At 48.0% G+C, this 13,478-nt stretch overlaps 1 protein-coding gene across 3 annotated transcripts in view; it reads left to right on the top strand.

Moving 5' to 3' along the window:
- Positions 1-12,044, top strand: part of ADCK1 (aarF domain containing kinase 1) — an 84,713-nt gene extending 72,669 nt beyond the window's left edge. For all 3 annotated transcript variants that reach the window (XM_052782843.1, XM_052782844.1, XM_052782842.1), the window contains exons 8-11: positions 5,052-5,201; positions 5,450-5,647; positions 9,376-9,569; positions 11,043-12,044. In XM_052782843.1, the coding sequence (XP_052638803.1) occupies positions 5,052-5,201; positions 5,450-5,647; positions 9,376-9,569; positions 11,043-11,214 (714 nt within the window). In that variant the 3' untranslated portion in view covers positions 11,215-12,044. The remainder of the gene's footprint in view (positions 1-5,051; positions 5,202-5,449; positions 5,648-9,375; positions 9,570-11,042) is intronic.
- The last annotated feature ends 1,434 nt before the right edge of the window (positions 12,045-13,478 follow it).

A 13,478-nucleotide genomic window follows, 5' to 3' on the forward strand; every position in this document is an offset into this window, starting at 1 on the left:
TGTATTCAAGGGAATATAGTATGAGTTCATCAAAAGTAGCTCCTAATGGATCATGCAAGGGTAACAGGTTGTCTAGGCTTTCAAAACTGATAGCTGCAACAGTTTGCAGCTGTGTATGTATACAAAAAGAAATATATCACTGCTGCTACCTATCCTACAGCTTGGGATCCTCTGAATTAGATGACAGAAATGCAGTAGGTGTACTTGGTAAAATACTTGGTACACTGGAAAACTAGAAAAGGTGGGGATTAGTAGGGAAATTGCAAAGTAGGTAAGAAACTGATAGAGGCAATGGTGGAGAGAAATTACTGTAGTGGAGTTCTGTGAGGTTTGCTCTTCAAACAGATCTTATTTAATAAATTCAGTGATGACCTTGACACAAACAGAACTGTGTGAAGGAGGTTGTTGATGACACCAATTTGGGAGGTTGTGTCATTGTAGAGGAGGACCAGAGTAGGAATAGCACTTGGTGGCCTTGAGGACTGAAGTGATAGAAATGAGCAATACCAAGTGAAAAGCCATGCGCTTAAAAACTAATAAGAAGAGTTTCTTAAATAAGCTGGGAGTTTATCAGTGGGAAGTGACATATTAGAATTAACTTTGGGATATTAGTCAATCGCAAGGTAAGTGTGTGTTTCCAGTGCAGTGCAACTGTGTAAAAGGCAGGTTGACTCCTAGGACACATCAGATAAAGGAGCATCCTGTAGAAATTGGTCAGTATTTATCCTGATAATTATCCTACTGGTGAACACATTGGAGTAGTAAATACTGGAGAGGGAAGGAACTAGTTAAAGTCTAGGGTTATGTTAGCTAAGGAAATGATTTAAACTGGACATCATTGAAATTAGGCTGGGATTTAGGGGAAAGGTTCTGACCATCTAAAGAGTGAATTTTTGGAACAGCCTCTGAAGTCATGCTTTCTGTCTCATTTCCAATGAACTTGACCAGTTTATAGAGAGACTGTGATACTGTACAATAACAATCCTTAATGTCTGCACTGCATTCTTATTTTCTTCTGTATTGGCTTGTAACTCATGTAGGATAGTTTGTGACATGTAGCGTCCTTGCAATACTGAGTACATAAAATGAACTTCATGTGCTTAGTTTGGTGAAGAGTTACTCCAAGTCTAGCTGTTATACATGTATCTGTCACTCCATTGTTTTTGCCCAGGCTGCTGACTCTCCATTTCATCATCTGCAATCTTCTTATTCCTCACCTACAGTTTTTTTCAAAATGAAAACATTGGGCTGAAAATGTGTGGTTTGCCTGACACAGTGTCATGGTCATGTCACATAACGTGGCAATGGCAGGTTGCTATTTGCGTTGACTGGTGAGGCCACAGGCTCACTTGGTGACTGTAGTCATCATGTTCTGCTGCAGCACAGACAGACAAATTGAACTTCTAGGCAATAACACACCTTCTGGCAATAGGCAAGGACATGCCTCTGGCCACAGCCAGAGTCTGGTGTCATACTGACATATCAAGCTCAGCTCTGCTTGCTGACTAGCATAGATTTTTTTTCTTATGTGTTATGCCTAAATTATGCCATTCTTGATTACACCCCTTCTGCCTAGTTGTATTTCTTGTAGCATATTCAGTGCTACAAGTGCTTCTGCTTCCTTGCTATTCAAACCTTCTCAAATCAGTAGACTGCCCCTTCTCTGCCATTCCTTAGCCACCTTTGGAATCTTCAGCCCTTTTAATCTTTTTCCCAAGTAAATTACTCCTGCATCCTGCTAATCTATTTGCTTTCTCTGAACTCACTCTGTGTAGTCTGTATCTCTCTGTTAATGAGGTGTCTGGAAGTGAATGCAGGATTCCAAGGCTGATTATTATTTTTTTACGATGTGCAGTGCAACAATGCCGGGGGACCGTGGTAATGATAAGACCTCATTGTGTTGGATGATAAACAGGGAAAGGAATGATGACCTCGCTGTGTCATAACAAAATGCCTGTGTGTTTACTTTGGTCTTTGCTTCCGTAAATCACTGCAACCTTTTGTCTAATTTGTGATGCACCTTCACCCTGAGGTCTTACACAGCCTAAACGCATGCTGAATTTCTCCCTTCTCCTGGGTAGAGGTTTTCATACATTTGTTTTCTCATTTCACATAACTGCATTCTTCCAAAGTGAATTCTGTATATGTTGTTTATCCAATGGCCTTCTCAATAAGGCTGAAATAAAGGCCCATAGTGATGGGGTACAGTACTGGAGAATTAATGTATATAAAGGTTTCATGTTTTTTTCCTAAATTTTTTCTCTAGAAACAGGAACTCCTTTTATCTGAATTATAATGATAGGTTGCTATTCACTTATTGCACTCTAAGCTCCAGAAATGTAACCCTCCTTTTTTGTTTGGAATTCGACAGTATTGGTGCTTTCTATCTTAATTTAATTTTTATCCTATTTTAGAGGTCTGTCAACAGACAAAAATATGCAAAAATACTTTACTGTGCAGCACAGCTCCATCTCTTACACTGTGCAATTTTTTTTTCCAAAAGTAAAGACTGTTTATATGCTTATATCATAAATTCCTGTAACATATATTCTGTATGCTAACTAAATTATACCGAATGCGTTCCTCTTTCTTAAAGAAGCCGTAAAGTCTAGTTTCAATGAATTAACTACTGCAGATACTCAAGGTTGCATGCTGGGAAAGAGGTAAATATAAGTACAGCAGGGAAGGGAGAGAGAATATGGGGATCCTGCAGTAAAGATTGTCTTGTACCCATGACCCAGCCTATGGGTCTGAACAGGGCTGTGACCCCTCTGTTTTCATGGTAAGGTGGGAAGATGAATCCCGAACTTCTTTTATGTTGCATCATGGTCTGCAGAAAGCTATGACCACAGATCTGTAGTAACCTGTCTGCTGACACTGACTCAGGAGGGGAGATTTGCCCTGCACCTGGAGCCTACAGCCGTACCATAAGAAGCTGTTATGAGGGTGGTGTGGATAACTTGGTAAGAGGTGTTTTTGTAGGATTCTAGGATATTTGAGGTTGGAAGGGACCTCAGGAGGTCTCCTATCAAACCTCCTGCTAAAGCAGCGTCAGCTATGAGGTCAGACCTCATAGCTTACTCAGGGTGTTATCCAGTCAGGTCTTTAAAACCTCCAAGGATGGAGATTGCACAACCTCTCTGAGCTACTTGTTCCACTGCTTGACTTTCCCAACCTATGCCATTACTGCAGCACAGAAGGAGAATCTGCTCTCTTTGAAGAAGCCCATACACCAGTGCCCCAAATTAATAGCTTTCCAGGCTTTAGCCATGACCAACCAACAGGTTTGCAAAACTGCCAGCCCTTGTTTGGACTTGGGTTTAATGGGTATGAGGCATCACATTGCACCCCAGATTGTCCCCAAGTCCTCATCTTCAATAATTCTGTGCTATTCCAGGTTCCTGGAGGGCAAACAGCTGAGGCAGAGAGGGCAAAATGCAGTTCACTCAGTGTGTGCACAGGTGCTATCGTTGATGCTATGATCAGTCATGATGTCCAAGTCCATTCCTTCTGGTGTGCAGGTCCCTGGGAGGCTGTGTGAATGAGTGACTGGCTTAAAACAGACTATCTGGCACGTCCTTGGACTGTCAGCAAGTGCTACTCAGCTCTTCTAGGAGGTCACGGCACCTGGTACTTTAGTCCTATCCAATTTTAGAGCTTGTTGATCTAGGAGACCTATAAGGGTCACTTCATTGCTTTGGTGATCTCTGCTGGTGATTCAGATGGGAAACATCATTCCCCTCAGTCAGTACTTACAATAACACCTGTGTGGCATTAGGGGAGCTGCACTACAGGAGATCGCAGGGCTGTGCTATGCCACCTGTGTGGGTGATTTGGCATGGGGGCAGCATTCTCCATGATGCAGCAGGTCCTGCTTGAGGGACCAAGGGTTGTCCCACCTGGTCTTACAGCTGCCCCTGTAATGTGCTGCAGGAAGGGTTCCTCTTCTTTCTCCTCATTTGTAGTTACTTGGGCACTATTTGTAACAAATGCTCTTCTCAGAGGTGGCCATATTTCAGAGGTAGGTAAAGCAAGCCCTTCCCTGGCTGTCTGTTTTTTTGCAGGACAAGCTGTTGTTAGTATCCCCGTTACCTCTTCTACCACCTCTGCTTATGGGGACAGATGCCTGTTTGCTGCTTACGCTGTGTGTCTGGGGACGTGCTTGGAATCATTTATAACAATTGTCTTTTAATTGTTTGTTCAGCACTCCACTGTGGAGCACCGTGCTGCTCTCTGATGGCAGGGAGGGCCGGTGGTGGGATGTTAGGGCAAGGCTGCTGTGTTAGTGCGTGACGAGGGATTGATCCCGGGTCCTGGGGATGTTTGCTTGCTCCTAGGAGGTTTTTAACTTTAATAACATCTCTTGGTGATAAGGAGCAGCAGCATGGAGGGACACGGCAGTGACAGGATGATTTAAACAGCCTTTCCGTGCTGCTTCATCTTCACAGACATCGCAAATCAGATTAGCATGGGTCTGAGGAAAGGAAGGGGAAAAGTGGGGGACAGTGTGATGGAGGGAGGGGAGAGGGAACCCATGTTCATTCTGGTAAGCAGATGGACAGGCTGAGTCTCCTCCCGCCCCTTCTCTGCTGGGTCCTGCTGCCATCTGTGGATGGAAACACCTGAGTCTTCCTCCAAGCGGTCTCTCACCACCCCAGCAGCTCTTTCCATGCCTTCCCTGTGAATGCCTGTCTGCCCCTATCTGCTGTCTCACTTTCCTCCTCATTACCAGAAACCCCATTCCTATCCACAGGTATTTTCTCTTTTTTTATGCCAGGCAAGAGTCCTTAAATAACCCCTGACCCCACAAACACCTTCATGGTGCCCTGTGCCTGGATCCTTCCCTGAATGTCCTGGGTCACCCCGCTGTAGATGCCGGCAGCCACCTTGTGCATTTGTCAGTGTGAGGAGCTGCAAGAGCTCTGTATGGGGACGTCGGTACATACCAGAGCCTTGCTCCCTGCAGTGTTGGCATGTGGGGGCTGCCCCCCCTCCCTGGCAGGCACCCTGCTGTGGGTGGCAGTGTGTGACCATCTCCTGTCTCCTCACAGATCTCTCGCAACCTGGGGAAGCTCTACAGCGAAATGATCTTTGTGAATGGCTTTGTGCACTGTGACCCGCACCCAGGCAACGTGCTAGTGAAGAAATGCCCAGCCTCTGGCAAGGCCCACATTATCCTCCTGGACCATGGGCTTTACCAGGTATGTAGCTATGGGGGGCCTCCAGGGCCTTGTGAGGCTGCCTGTGGGCATCAGGCTGAAAGAGCATACCCGGCTGCACCCTTGCCCCCCTAACCCTGTATTAATAAAGTTTTCTGATTACTCCCGTAACCCTCCAAGGATATTTCCTGGCTCTGAAATGGGGGATAGGGCACAGCTAGAGGGCACAAGGCCTTCCCCCCAGTTCCCTGGCCTCCGTGGACTTCTGGGGGCCATGTTTCCCTCCCCAGGTGTTGAGTGAGTCATTCCGCATGGACTACTGCCACCTTTGGCAGGCCCTCATCAAGGCCGATATGAAGAGGGTGCAGAAGTACAGCCGGCAGCTCGGAGCAGGGGATTTGTACCCTCTCTTTGCCTGCATGCTGACCGCCAGATCCTGGGAGTCTGTCAACAGGGGTATTGACCGGTCACCAGTCTCAGCAAGCGAGGTAGGTCCTGTGTGCCCTTCCCTGCCATGTGCCCTTCCTTCACCTCAGGTACCTTTCTTTGTTGTAACCACTTGCGCCACTGATATCACAGTGATGCTGGGCAACCCCTGGCAGCTCTGTAGCAAATTCTGCATTAATAGCTGAGCTAGAAAAAGCCAGGACTCCTTCTGCAATGTGTTTTATAGTGGCTGAACTCAATTTCCCAGTTTCACTTGTCATGGGCTGCTTAAACTTTGTATAATATTTTAATGGCAAAGTGTTCACCAGTTCTGGCAGGGGAAACATTTGTAGATCAGCCTTTTCTTAAAAAAGTGTTGAATGCAGCTGTGCAGGGAACCATCAAGGAGGATAGGTTAAGGTAGAGGAGACATAAAGACTTAGTGGGAAGACATGAGAAGGATAATGCATTATCACTATTCATGTAAATGACTATCAGCACTGATACAAACTCCTAAAAACCCTTGGAAATTACCACCCAATCAGAAACCCTATTAACTTGGAGTCAAGGTTGCTTAACTGCAGATCCTGTCAACTCAATCACTACAAATCTAGGAAATTGCCACTTACATTCTCCACCCTTTCCTATCCACAGGTGCTGGGATCCTTCTCACACCTCCTCGCACTCCTGACACGCACACACCACCTTAAGAATAGTAGCAGCCCCTGCCAATTGTGCTGTTTTTAGAGATGAGCATAAAGTGATATGATTTCAGCCAGTGGACTAGTGTCTGTAGGTAGAAACATGTTGTATCCTATGGTTTGTTTTTACCTGCACGCATTTGTAGAAGAGAGGATGAAATTCATTTAAGTAGCATTATAATACCATCCTGTGAAATTCTCTTCTGGAAATCTCTTCAGGTTGGCATTTTATTTTGATGGATGTGGCAGAATTTGCTGCACTGGCTTGCCATTATCCATAGCAATGAGTAGGTCAGATACCCTGCGTAATGGACCCCCCTGCCCAGTAATTTGATTGCTTCGTATCTGAGTTAATTTTCTGCATATCAGAAATAATACAGTGACTGTCTAGCAGATCTGTGCTTGATCTGGTGAGTTCTGGAGCTAGTAGCTCCAGAAAAAAATGCAGAGGCACCAAAGGGAATTGACACAGAACTGGCTTTAATACTACAAGGCCAGTGTTGAATCTGAGCTAATAAGCGATGTGTATCCTGAACTGGCTTGCGAAGGTTATGCCAAAGGTGTAACTGTAGCCGCATGGTGCCTTGTGTGGGCTGATGAACTTTGTCATTGAGTTGAATTGTGTGTATGGAGCCAGCTTTGTTGTCTTTGTCTACATGACACAATTAATGCTGAAACTGGATAATCCTGCAGCAGATAATGGGGAGCTGAGCAGATTTGCTGTGGCATTAGGAAGTGAGCTGCTGCTTGTCCTTAGTTTAGAGGTGAATTTGAAAGATTGTATCAGTAGCAAGAGCCAAGCTGTGTAGGCAGGTACCATCAGCACAGAGCTCCAGAGGGTGTGCCTAAGGATATATCTACATAAGAGTAGCCTGTGAGACAAGGAAGCAACCCTCCTGAAACAAAATCTTATCTTCAGTGCTGTGTCCAGTCTGGGGCACTGCATATCAAGAAGGGTTTGGTGAAACTGGGGCAAGTCCAGTAGGAAGCTACAAGGACTAATGGTCAAGCAGATACAACCCATGAGGTAAGTCTGGGAAAGTTAGGGCAGAAAAAGTCTAGAAAAGTGTGGGTTGAGAAGAGTTGTAGTAGTGATTCTCAAATCTGTTAAAGACTGCTGCAAACAGGACAAGAAGTAATGGGTTAAAATTCAGCTAAGGAGATTGGGGTGAAACATGAGAAAAGCCAGATCTAATGGCAAGGCCAGTGAAACACTGGTGTGGATGGTCTGGGGAGGCTTTGAGTCACATCACTGGAGAGTTTTACGAGCAGGCTAGGCAAATGTGTGAGGATTGCCATAGGCGTAGTTGTTCCTGCCTTAAGCCAAGGCCAGGCAGCTGACTGTTCAGGATGGCTGCTAGCCTCATCTCATCTGATTTTTATGATTGTGTTTTGCTGTGTCCTGCAGTAGCCTCAGCAACTGCAGCCAAGGGGCTTTTCTCAGGTCCAGTGGCATAGCTCATTTCTTCCTCTGCGCACAGACTTCGCTGTTGACAGAAAATGACAGTTCTGATGACAGATCATGTGGTTGTTTTGTGATGTGGACAAGCAGCTGGAGCTAAAAATAAAAAGAAAAGAAATAGAAAAGAAAACCTATGTGTGGAAAATAAAGTAGGCTCTGCAGTGATGCTGGCTAGGGTAAGGGATAAGAGATAATCAGGGATGAATTTTCTGCCAACAAATAATGGAACAAAACATTTAACGTTTAGGAGAGCTAAGCATCTTCTTGCTGAAGCTTTGTGTATTTGGTCAGTGACGGAGGCAGGAGGACACAAAGATTTATTTGTCAGCAGCGAAGCAGCCACGGTGGTGTGTGAGCTGTATATGTCTCTGACCATCACAACCTGCACACTCTACTTGTGCAGGTCTGTTTCTTTCTAATAAGTCTGAAATTCACCAAGAGTATGATATCCCATATCGTGAAACATAGGCTGGCTGGCCCTGATTCCAGAGGAGAGAAGGTTTTAGAGCTGTCCTTTCCCTTTCCCACAAAGGAGCCTCCCTCCTGTAAGAAGTCATTTACTGTCCTCTGCATGTGTCCTGCTGGATTCTGGAGATTTCAGATGTTCCAGGAACTTCTGTTTGGATTTGCTGATTCATGTCATGGCCTCTGTAGGAAGAGGTAGGGACATGGTATGCATATGGGATCAGCTCCACACCACACTGTGCTACATTTACTGGTATGGTGGGGGAACTCTCAGATCTAAAAAAAGGCAGAAGAGTCAGGGCTGGCTGTCTTGCATGCTACGGTGGCTCATGCTTGGAGGAGAGCCCATCTTAAGTGGCTCAGGCTGTAGCTCATCAGTTATCACTGCGATCTTTACCGTGGGCAGTGTATTTGTTGGAAGCTGGGGACCAAGGAACATGAAGGACCATGCTGTGTCTGCCTTGGTCTTACACTCTTTCCTTAAGCATCTGCTGCCAGACAGGATATGGGTCTAGATAGACCCTTAATCTGACAGATGGCAGTTTTTGATCTTTTGAGTTAGCGTGATGCTTAACTGCATAATGCTTTCTCACCTCTGCTGAGTTGTGTTGACAACAGAGGACTAAACTAGGCCTTGTAAACAGCTTCATCAGTGTAGCATAAAGCCATCAGTTGCATAGGACAGCAAGACAAGGAGCAGCCTGGTTGTCCTTGTAGCACACCTCCACCTTCCTGAGCAGTCCTGTGCTACCTGCAGCTCTGCCAGCTTTGGGGCTGGTGAGGTGAGACTTGGTCAGAAGGCTGCAAGGGCAGTAAGGAGACATGGTTGCTGTGGGCTGCCTGGGGCCAAGAACTGAGATAGCAGCGAGTGCCCTGTTTTCCTAAGAGGCTATTAATCCTGCCAGTGAGGGGACAGGGCCTTATCTTACTGAGGGGCAGGTGGAATATGGCAAGAGTGATCTGTGACTGTGCTGTGAGTCCTTGGGACAGCCAGGTGTCTGCAGGAAAGCAGGACAAAGAGCTCTTTAGCTTCTGGCCTAGAGTCATGGTCTGGAAAAACACCATCTCTTCCTGCCAAATCTCATCTGCATCTGGACCTGGGTTTCCCATGCACTCTCAGCTTCTCTCTCCTTTCTCCCTGACATGACCTGGCTGGCTGCAGGACGTGGAGATCCGGTCCAATGCTGCTGCTTACCTACCCCAGATCACCCAGCTCCTCAACAATGTGCCCCGCCAGATGCTGCTACTGCTGAAGACCAATGACTTGTTAAGGGGGATTGAGTCAGCCCTGCACACGCGGGCCAGTGCCAGCTCCTTCCTCAACATGTCTCGCTGCTGCATCAGAGCCGTTTCCACGTGAGTCTCTTCTCCAGGCCCCAGAGGCCAGACATGGAGCAGCCGGGGCTGACTGTCCCTGGGGGCCAGGGGTTGGGGGGGGATCCCACAGCCAGCAGGCCAGCCAGGGCCCAGTCCCACAGTAGCTGAGCAAGGTGAGCAGGACAGGCCCTGCGATGGCGGTCAGGTCCAATCAAAAGTCCATATCTTAATGCAACATCCTGGTGACGGGGGAGGTCCAAGGTCAAACCAGAAACTCGATCTGTAGATCAGGTCTAGTGGTTGTCAGCCAGGTCCATGGTGACAAGACAGGGCTGAGGTCAAGCCAAGAGGTCAGTATGTGAGTTGAGGCCCAGGTCAAGGGGCTTCACAGCAGGGCGTGAGCTGGGGACCATTACTCCTCCAGTGTAGCTCAGGCAGGGACTGAAGGTGCAGGCCTGAGATTAACTGGAGCTCCTGGGCCTATGAGCAGAGGGTTGGGGGAGGTCTCAGGCTAGTCAGGGCTATTAAGGCTTATTAGAGCCCCCCACTCAGGGCCCTGACAAGGCCTAACTTGACCTCTTGACCTCTTACTCTTAGCTGTGGACCTCTCCCCCTCATTAGCACATCTGCTGTGATCCTACCCCTGCTCAGTTACACATCTCAGCCTCTGTCTGTGCTGTTCTCACGCCCATCAGCCTCTTCAGAGAACAGGTCTGTCACCCTGGGGCTGGGGACAGGGTTGAAGTTGGAGGCCTTAGGGTAAGGGTTTAGGGTTTGGCCCTGCCAGAGGAGGGGAAGGGGCTTCTTGCCCATTACAGGCACCACCACTGGGAAGTATTTGTGGGTAGGAGAGATCTGCGAGTTCACTGCTGCCAATGTCTGCAGTCTGATTGAGGGGCTAAGGCTGACTGTGAAGATCAGGTTGATGTTTAAAAGCCAGGAACAGGAGTCGTGCAAGTGATTTCCATCTGTGAGTCTTATGAGTCAATGCACTTCCATCTCAGATTCCTCCTCCTTGCAGAAGAAATAACAGTTATTTTTCTCTGGCTGATGAGGGACCTACGAAGCTCAGTTAACCTCTGCTTCTAAAGAAAGGTGGAGAATTATGTTTCCTGGAATCAGTGTGTCAGGATTGCTGGACTCTTATGACCGTGCTACCAGGAAAGGCTATAGGAGTGTGTACCTGTCCATGTTAGCTGAAGTGAAGCTGGGCGTAGAAGCAGAGGATGCCATGGTCCAAGGTCACGATGTGCAGTGGGGAGAGAACCGGGCTCACAAGGGAGCAGGCTGTCTCTTCTGCCAGATTCGTGCTAGGAAGGCAGTCCCCAGCTCATCAGGAACATTACTTGGAGAAAATCCCTACTCCCAGGGGTCCCCACTGCTGGTGATTCTCCAGATGTGGGACGTTCCCCTCCCCTGGGGAGCGTCAATTGTACTGAAGATGTAGGACAGGCCTCCTTCCTGCCGGCCTGCATCCTGCTGTATCTAATGCAGCTGTTTCTCTCATTCTAGGTACCAGAGGAGCAAGAGTCACTCGCTTTACAGGAGGGCCCAGATCTCACTCACAGAAGCCCTGAGCCTGTGGCAGATCAACTTGTATGAACTCTTCCTGTGGCTGAAGGGGTCCCAGCTGGGGAACTGGGTCATTGCTCTCCTGAGCCGGATGCACCATTCCATGTACTGACATGAACGGGCGGGAGAGGCCCGGGTCCTCCCTCCCTCCCTTCTGCTCTCCACGGCACATTTGCCTTTCTGACTATTTCTGTCTATTCTGTGGGCTATTTTTGGTTCTTGTTCCACGTTACATGCTGCACTGTCCTTGCCTGTTACAGCATTAGCTTTCTCTGTGGTGCTGAGAGGTGGAGTCGGTACTGGAGCTCTGCCGTTTTATGGTTTAGGAAAAGGAGGTACAGGATACTCTGTGTCAGGAAAGGCAGGGTACTTTCTTTCCCTGTCTGAGTAGGGGAAATTCCACTCAGATTCCAGTGGGACTGCATTGGAAGCAAAAGCCTTTCCTTGGCTATTTCTTAAACAATCTTACAGAATTTAGGAGAATCCCAACCCTGCTTAGAATGCCCCAAAACATTTCTCAGACCCTCAGAGAAAGGGGTTTAAAATCCAACAGGGTTTATATTAGTTTTTGCAATCTCCTTAGTCTGATTTCTGTTCAGGTGTGCAGAGAGTTTCTCAGAGCAGTGAGTCCTTGTGGAAAGCTGACACTAGGGCTTCCTCTCCCAGCAGCAGGGAAAGGTGACCCTAATGGTGAGAGTGGTGGACTGGGAGTCTGGCTTTCTGAGGTTTGTCTCCAGTCCTGTCAGCAAGTGCCTCTGTTTTTGGACTTTTCCTGGCCTGTTTCCTTGCAGGTGAAATGGGGGAAGGGGACAGTGGTCCTGCCTCTTTTCCGAAATTCAGGGAAGGCAGGAGGAATGACAACTCAGGGCTCTGAAACTGCTGGTAATGTATGTGTGCTGTACAGTACCGCCACACAGCAAAATAAATGTGTTGTATCGAAGACCTCTGGGGGATGGATGCCTGGCTATGTACTCAGGGTGACGTTTGGGCCTCTAACTTCAGGCCTGTTTCCATTTCTCCACTGAGTGAGTGATGCCAGGCAGCACTGTTAACTCCTTGCAAGCCAAATGAAACGGCCTCTTGGTCTTTCCTCTTCCCAAGAGGTTTGTTCCACATCTGGGTCCTCTGGTGCTGCGTCACATGTGTGTTGGGATGGGATGGAGGAGTGGGCATCATTCTGCTGGGAGGATGCACCACTTCTTGCCTCCCAGATCCATGCTGAGCCTGCCGCCTCCGTGCCTGTGGGAGCGTGCTGCAGCACATCCGTGAGATATCACCATCCCTGTGCCATGCACTGAGCATTTCGCCTCGTCACTGCCTGTGATGTTTCACTGCTCCTGCCTTGGACAAAAACCTGCCACTTGCTTGGTGGTGCAAGTGACAGGTCTGATGGCTCTGACTGTGCAGCTATGGGATGGCTACCAGGAAGTCTCACCCAGAGGCCTCCTTTATGTGAGATGTATCTGGGATCCTGGGAGACATCCCTGCTGCTTGTGAGGATTCCTGTAGCCAGGAAGGGTGGATGGAGGTGACTGCTTAGATCATTTCAGCTTTCCCATAAACTGTCTTGGTGAAAGGGGACGTGAAGGACAGGATGAGAATGTCCCTCTACTGCCAGCAAGCTTGCTAAGCTGGGGGTCGTTACTCAGGCACCCAGGCTGTGCTTGAGAGCAAGCCAGAATAAGACCATGCACTCTCCCAATTTACATGCAGTTTCCCAGCTTGCATGGGTGCAAGACCCCACCTTGCAGTGAGTCCATTTGCATGGGAAGGGAAGCAGGGGGCAGAGTGTAGGTGACTGCATGCGTCAGTCCACGAGGAACCAATTCTCTTGCTGGCCGTGTGGGAGAGGGAGGGGGTGTAATCCAGAAAAGGTATCTGACTGCAGGTGTGCTTGGGCATGATGAGTTAGTTAGTGACTGCGGACATGTGGCTTATGACAGTGATTGTGTACATGCACAAGAGTGTAGGCACAGCTGGCTGGCTCAGGACTGTCAAGAAATGGTGTGTGATTGTCAGAGTTGTGGATGGGGAATTACTGAACTTGGGTTTTTGCTCTCCTGTGCAGTCAATTGCCTGACCCTGGCATCAGCTCTCTGAGCTCTTCCTACTACAGAGGCAGCAGCAGGAGCAATGTGCTTTCCCATCTTTGCTAAGAGCAAAAAAAGAAAGCCCAGTAAGACTGAATGTCCTTGCAAAGCTTGTCCCCAACCTGTGCAATGACAGGTCAGAGATTCCCCTGACTTCTGGGTTGTGTGATGGCATCAGGGAATGGAGTGGTGGTCATTGCAGTGACAAGACTCCTGAGTCGACAAGGAGTCATAGGAGCCCTGGAGTATTGGTCCTGCAGCCTGTACATGAGTAATCTTTGCTCAT

Source organism: Harpia harpyja, chromosome 3 (assembly GCF_026419915.1).
Source record: "Harpia harpyja isolate bHarHar1 chromosome 3, bHarHar1 primary haplotype, whole genome shotgun sequence".
NCBI classification, from domain to species: Eukaryota; Metazoa; Chordata; class Aves; order Accipitriformes; family Accipitridae; genus Harpia; species Harpia harpyja.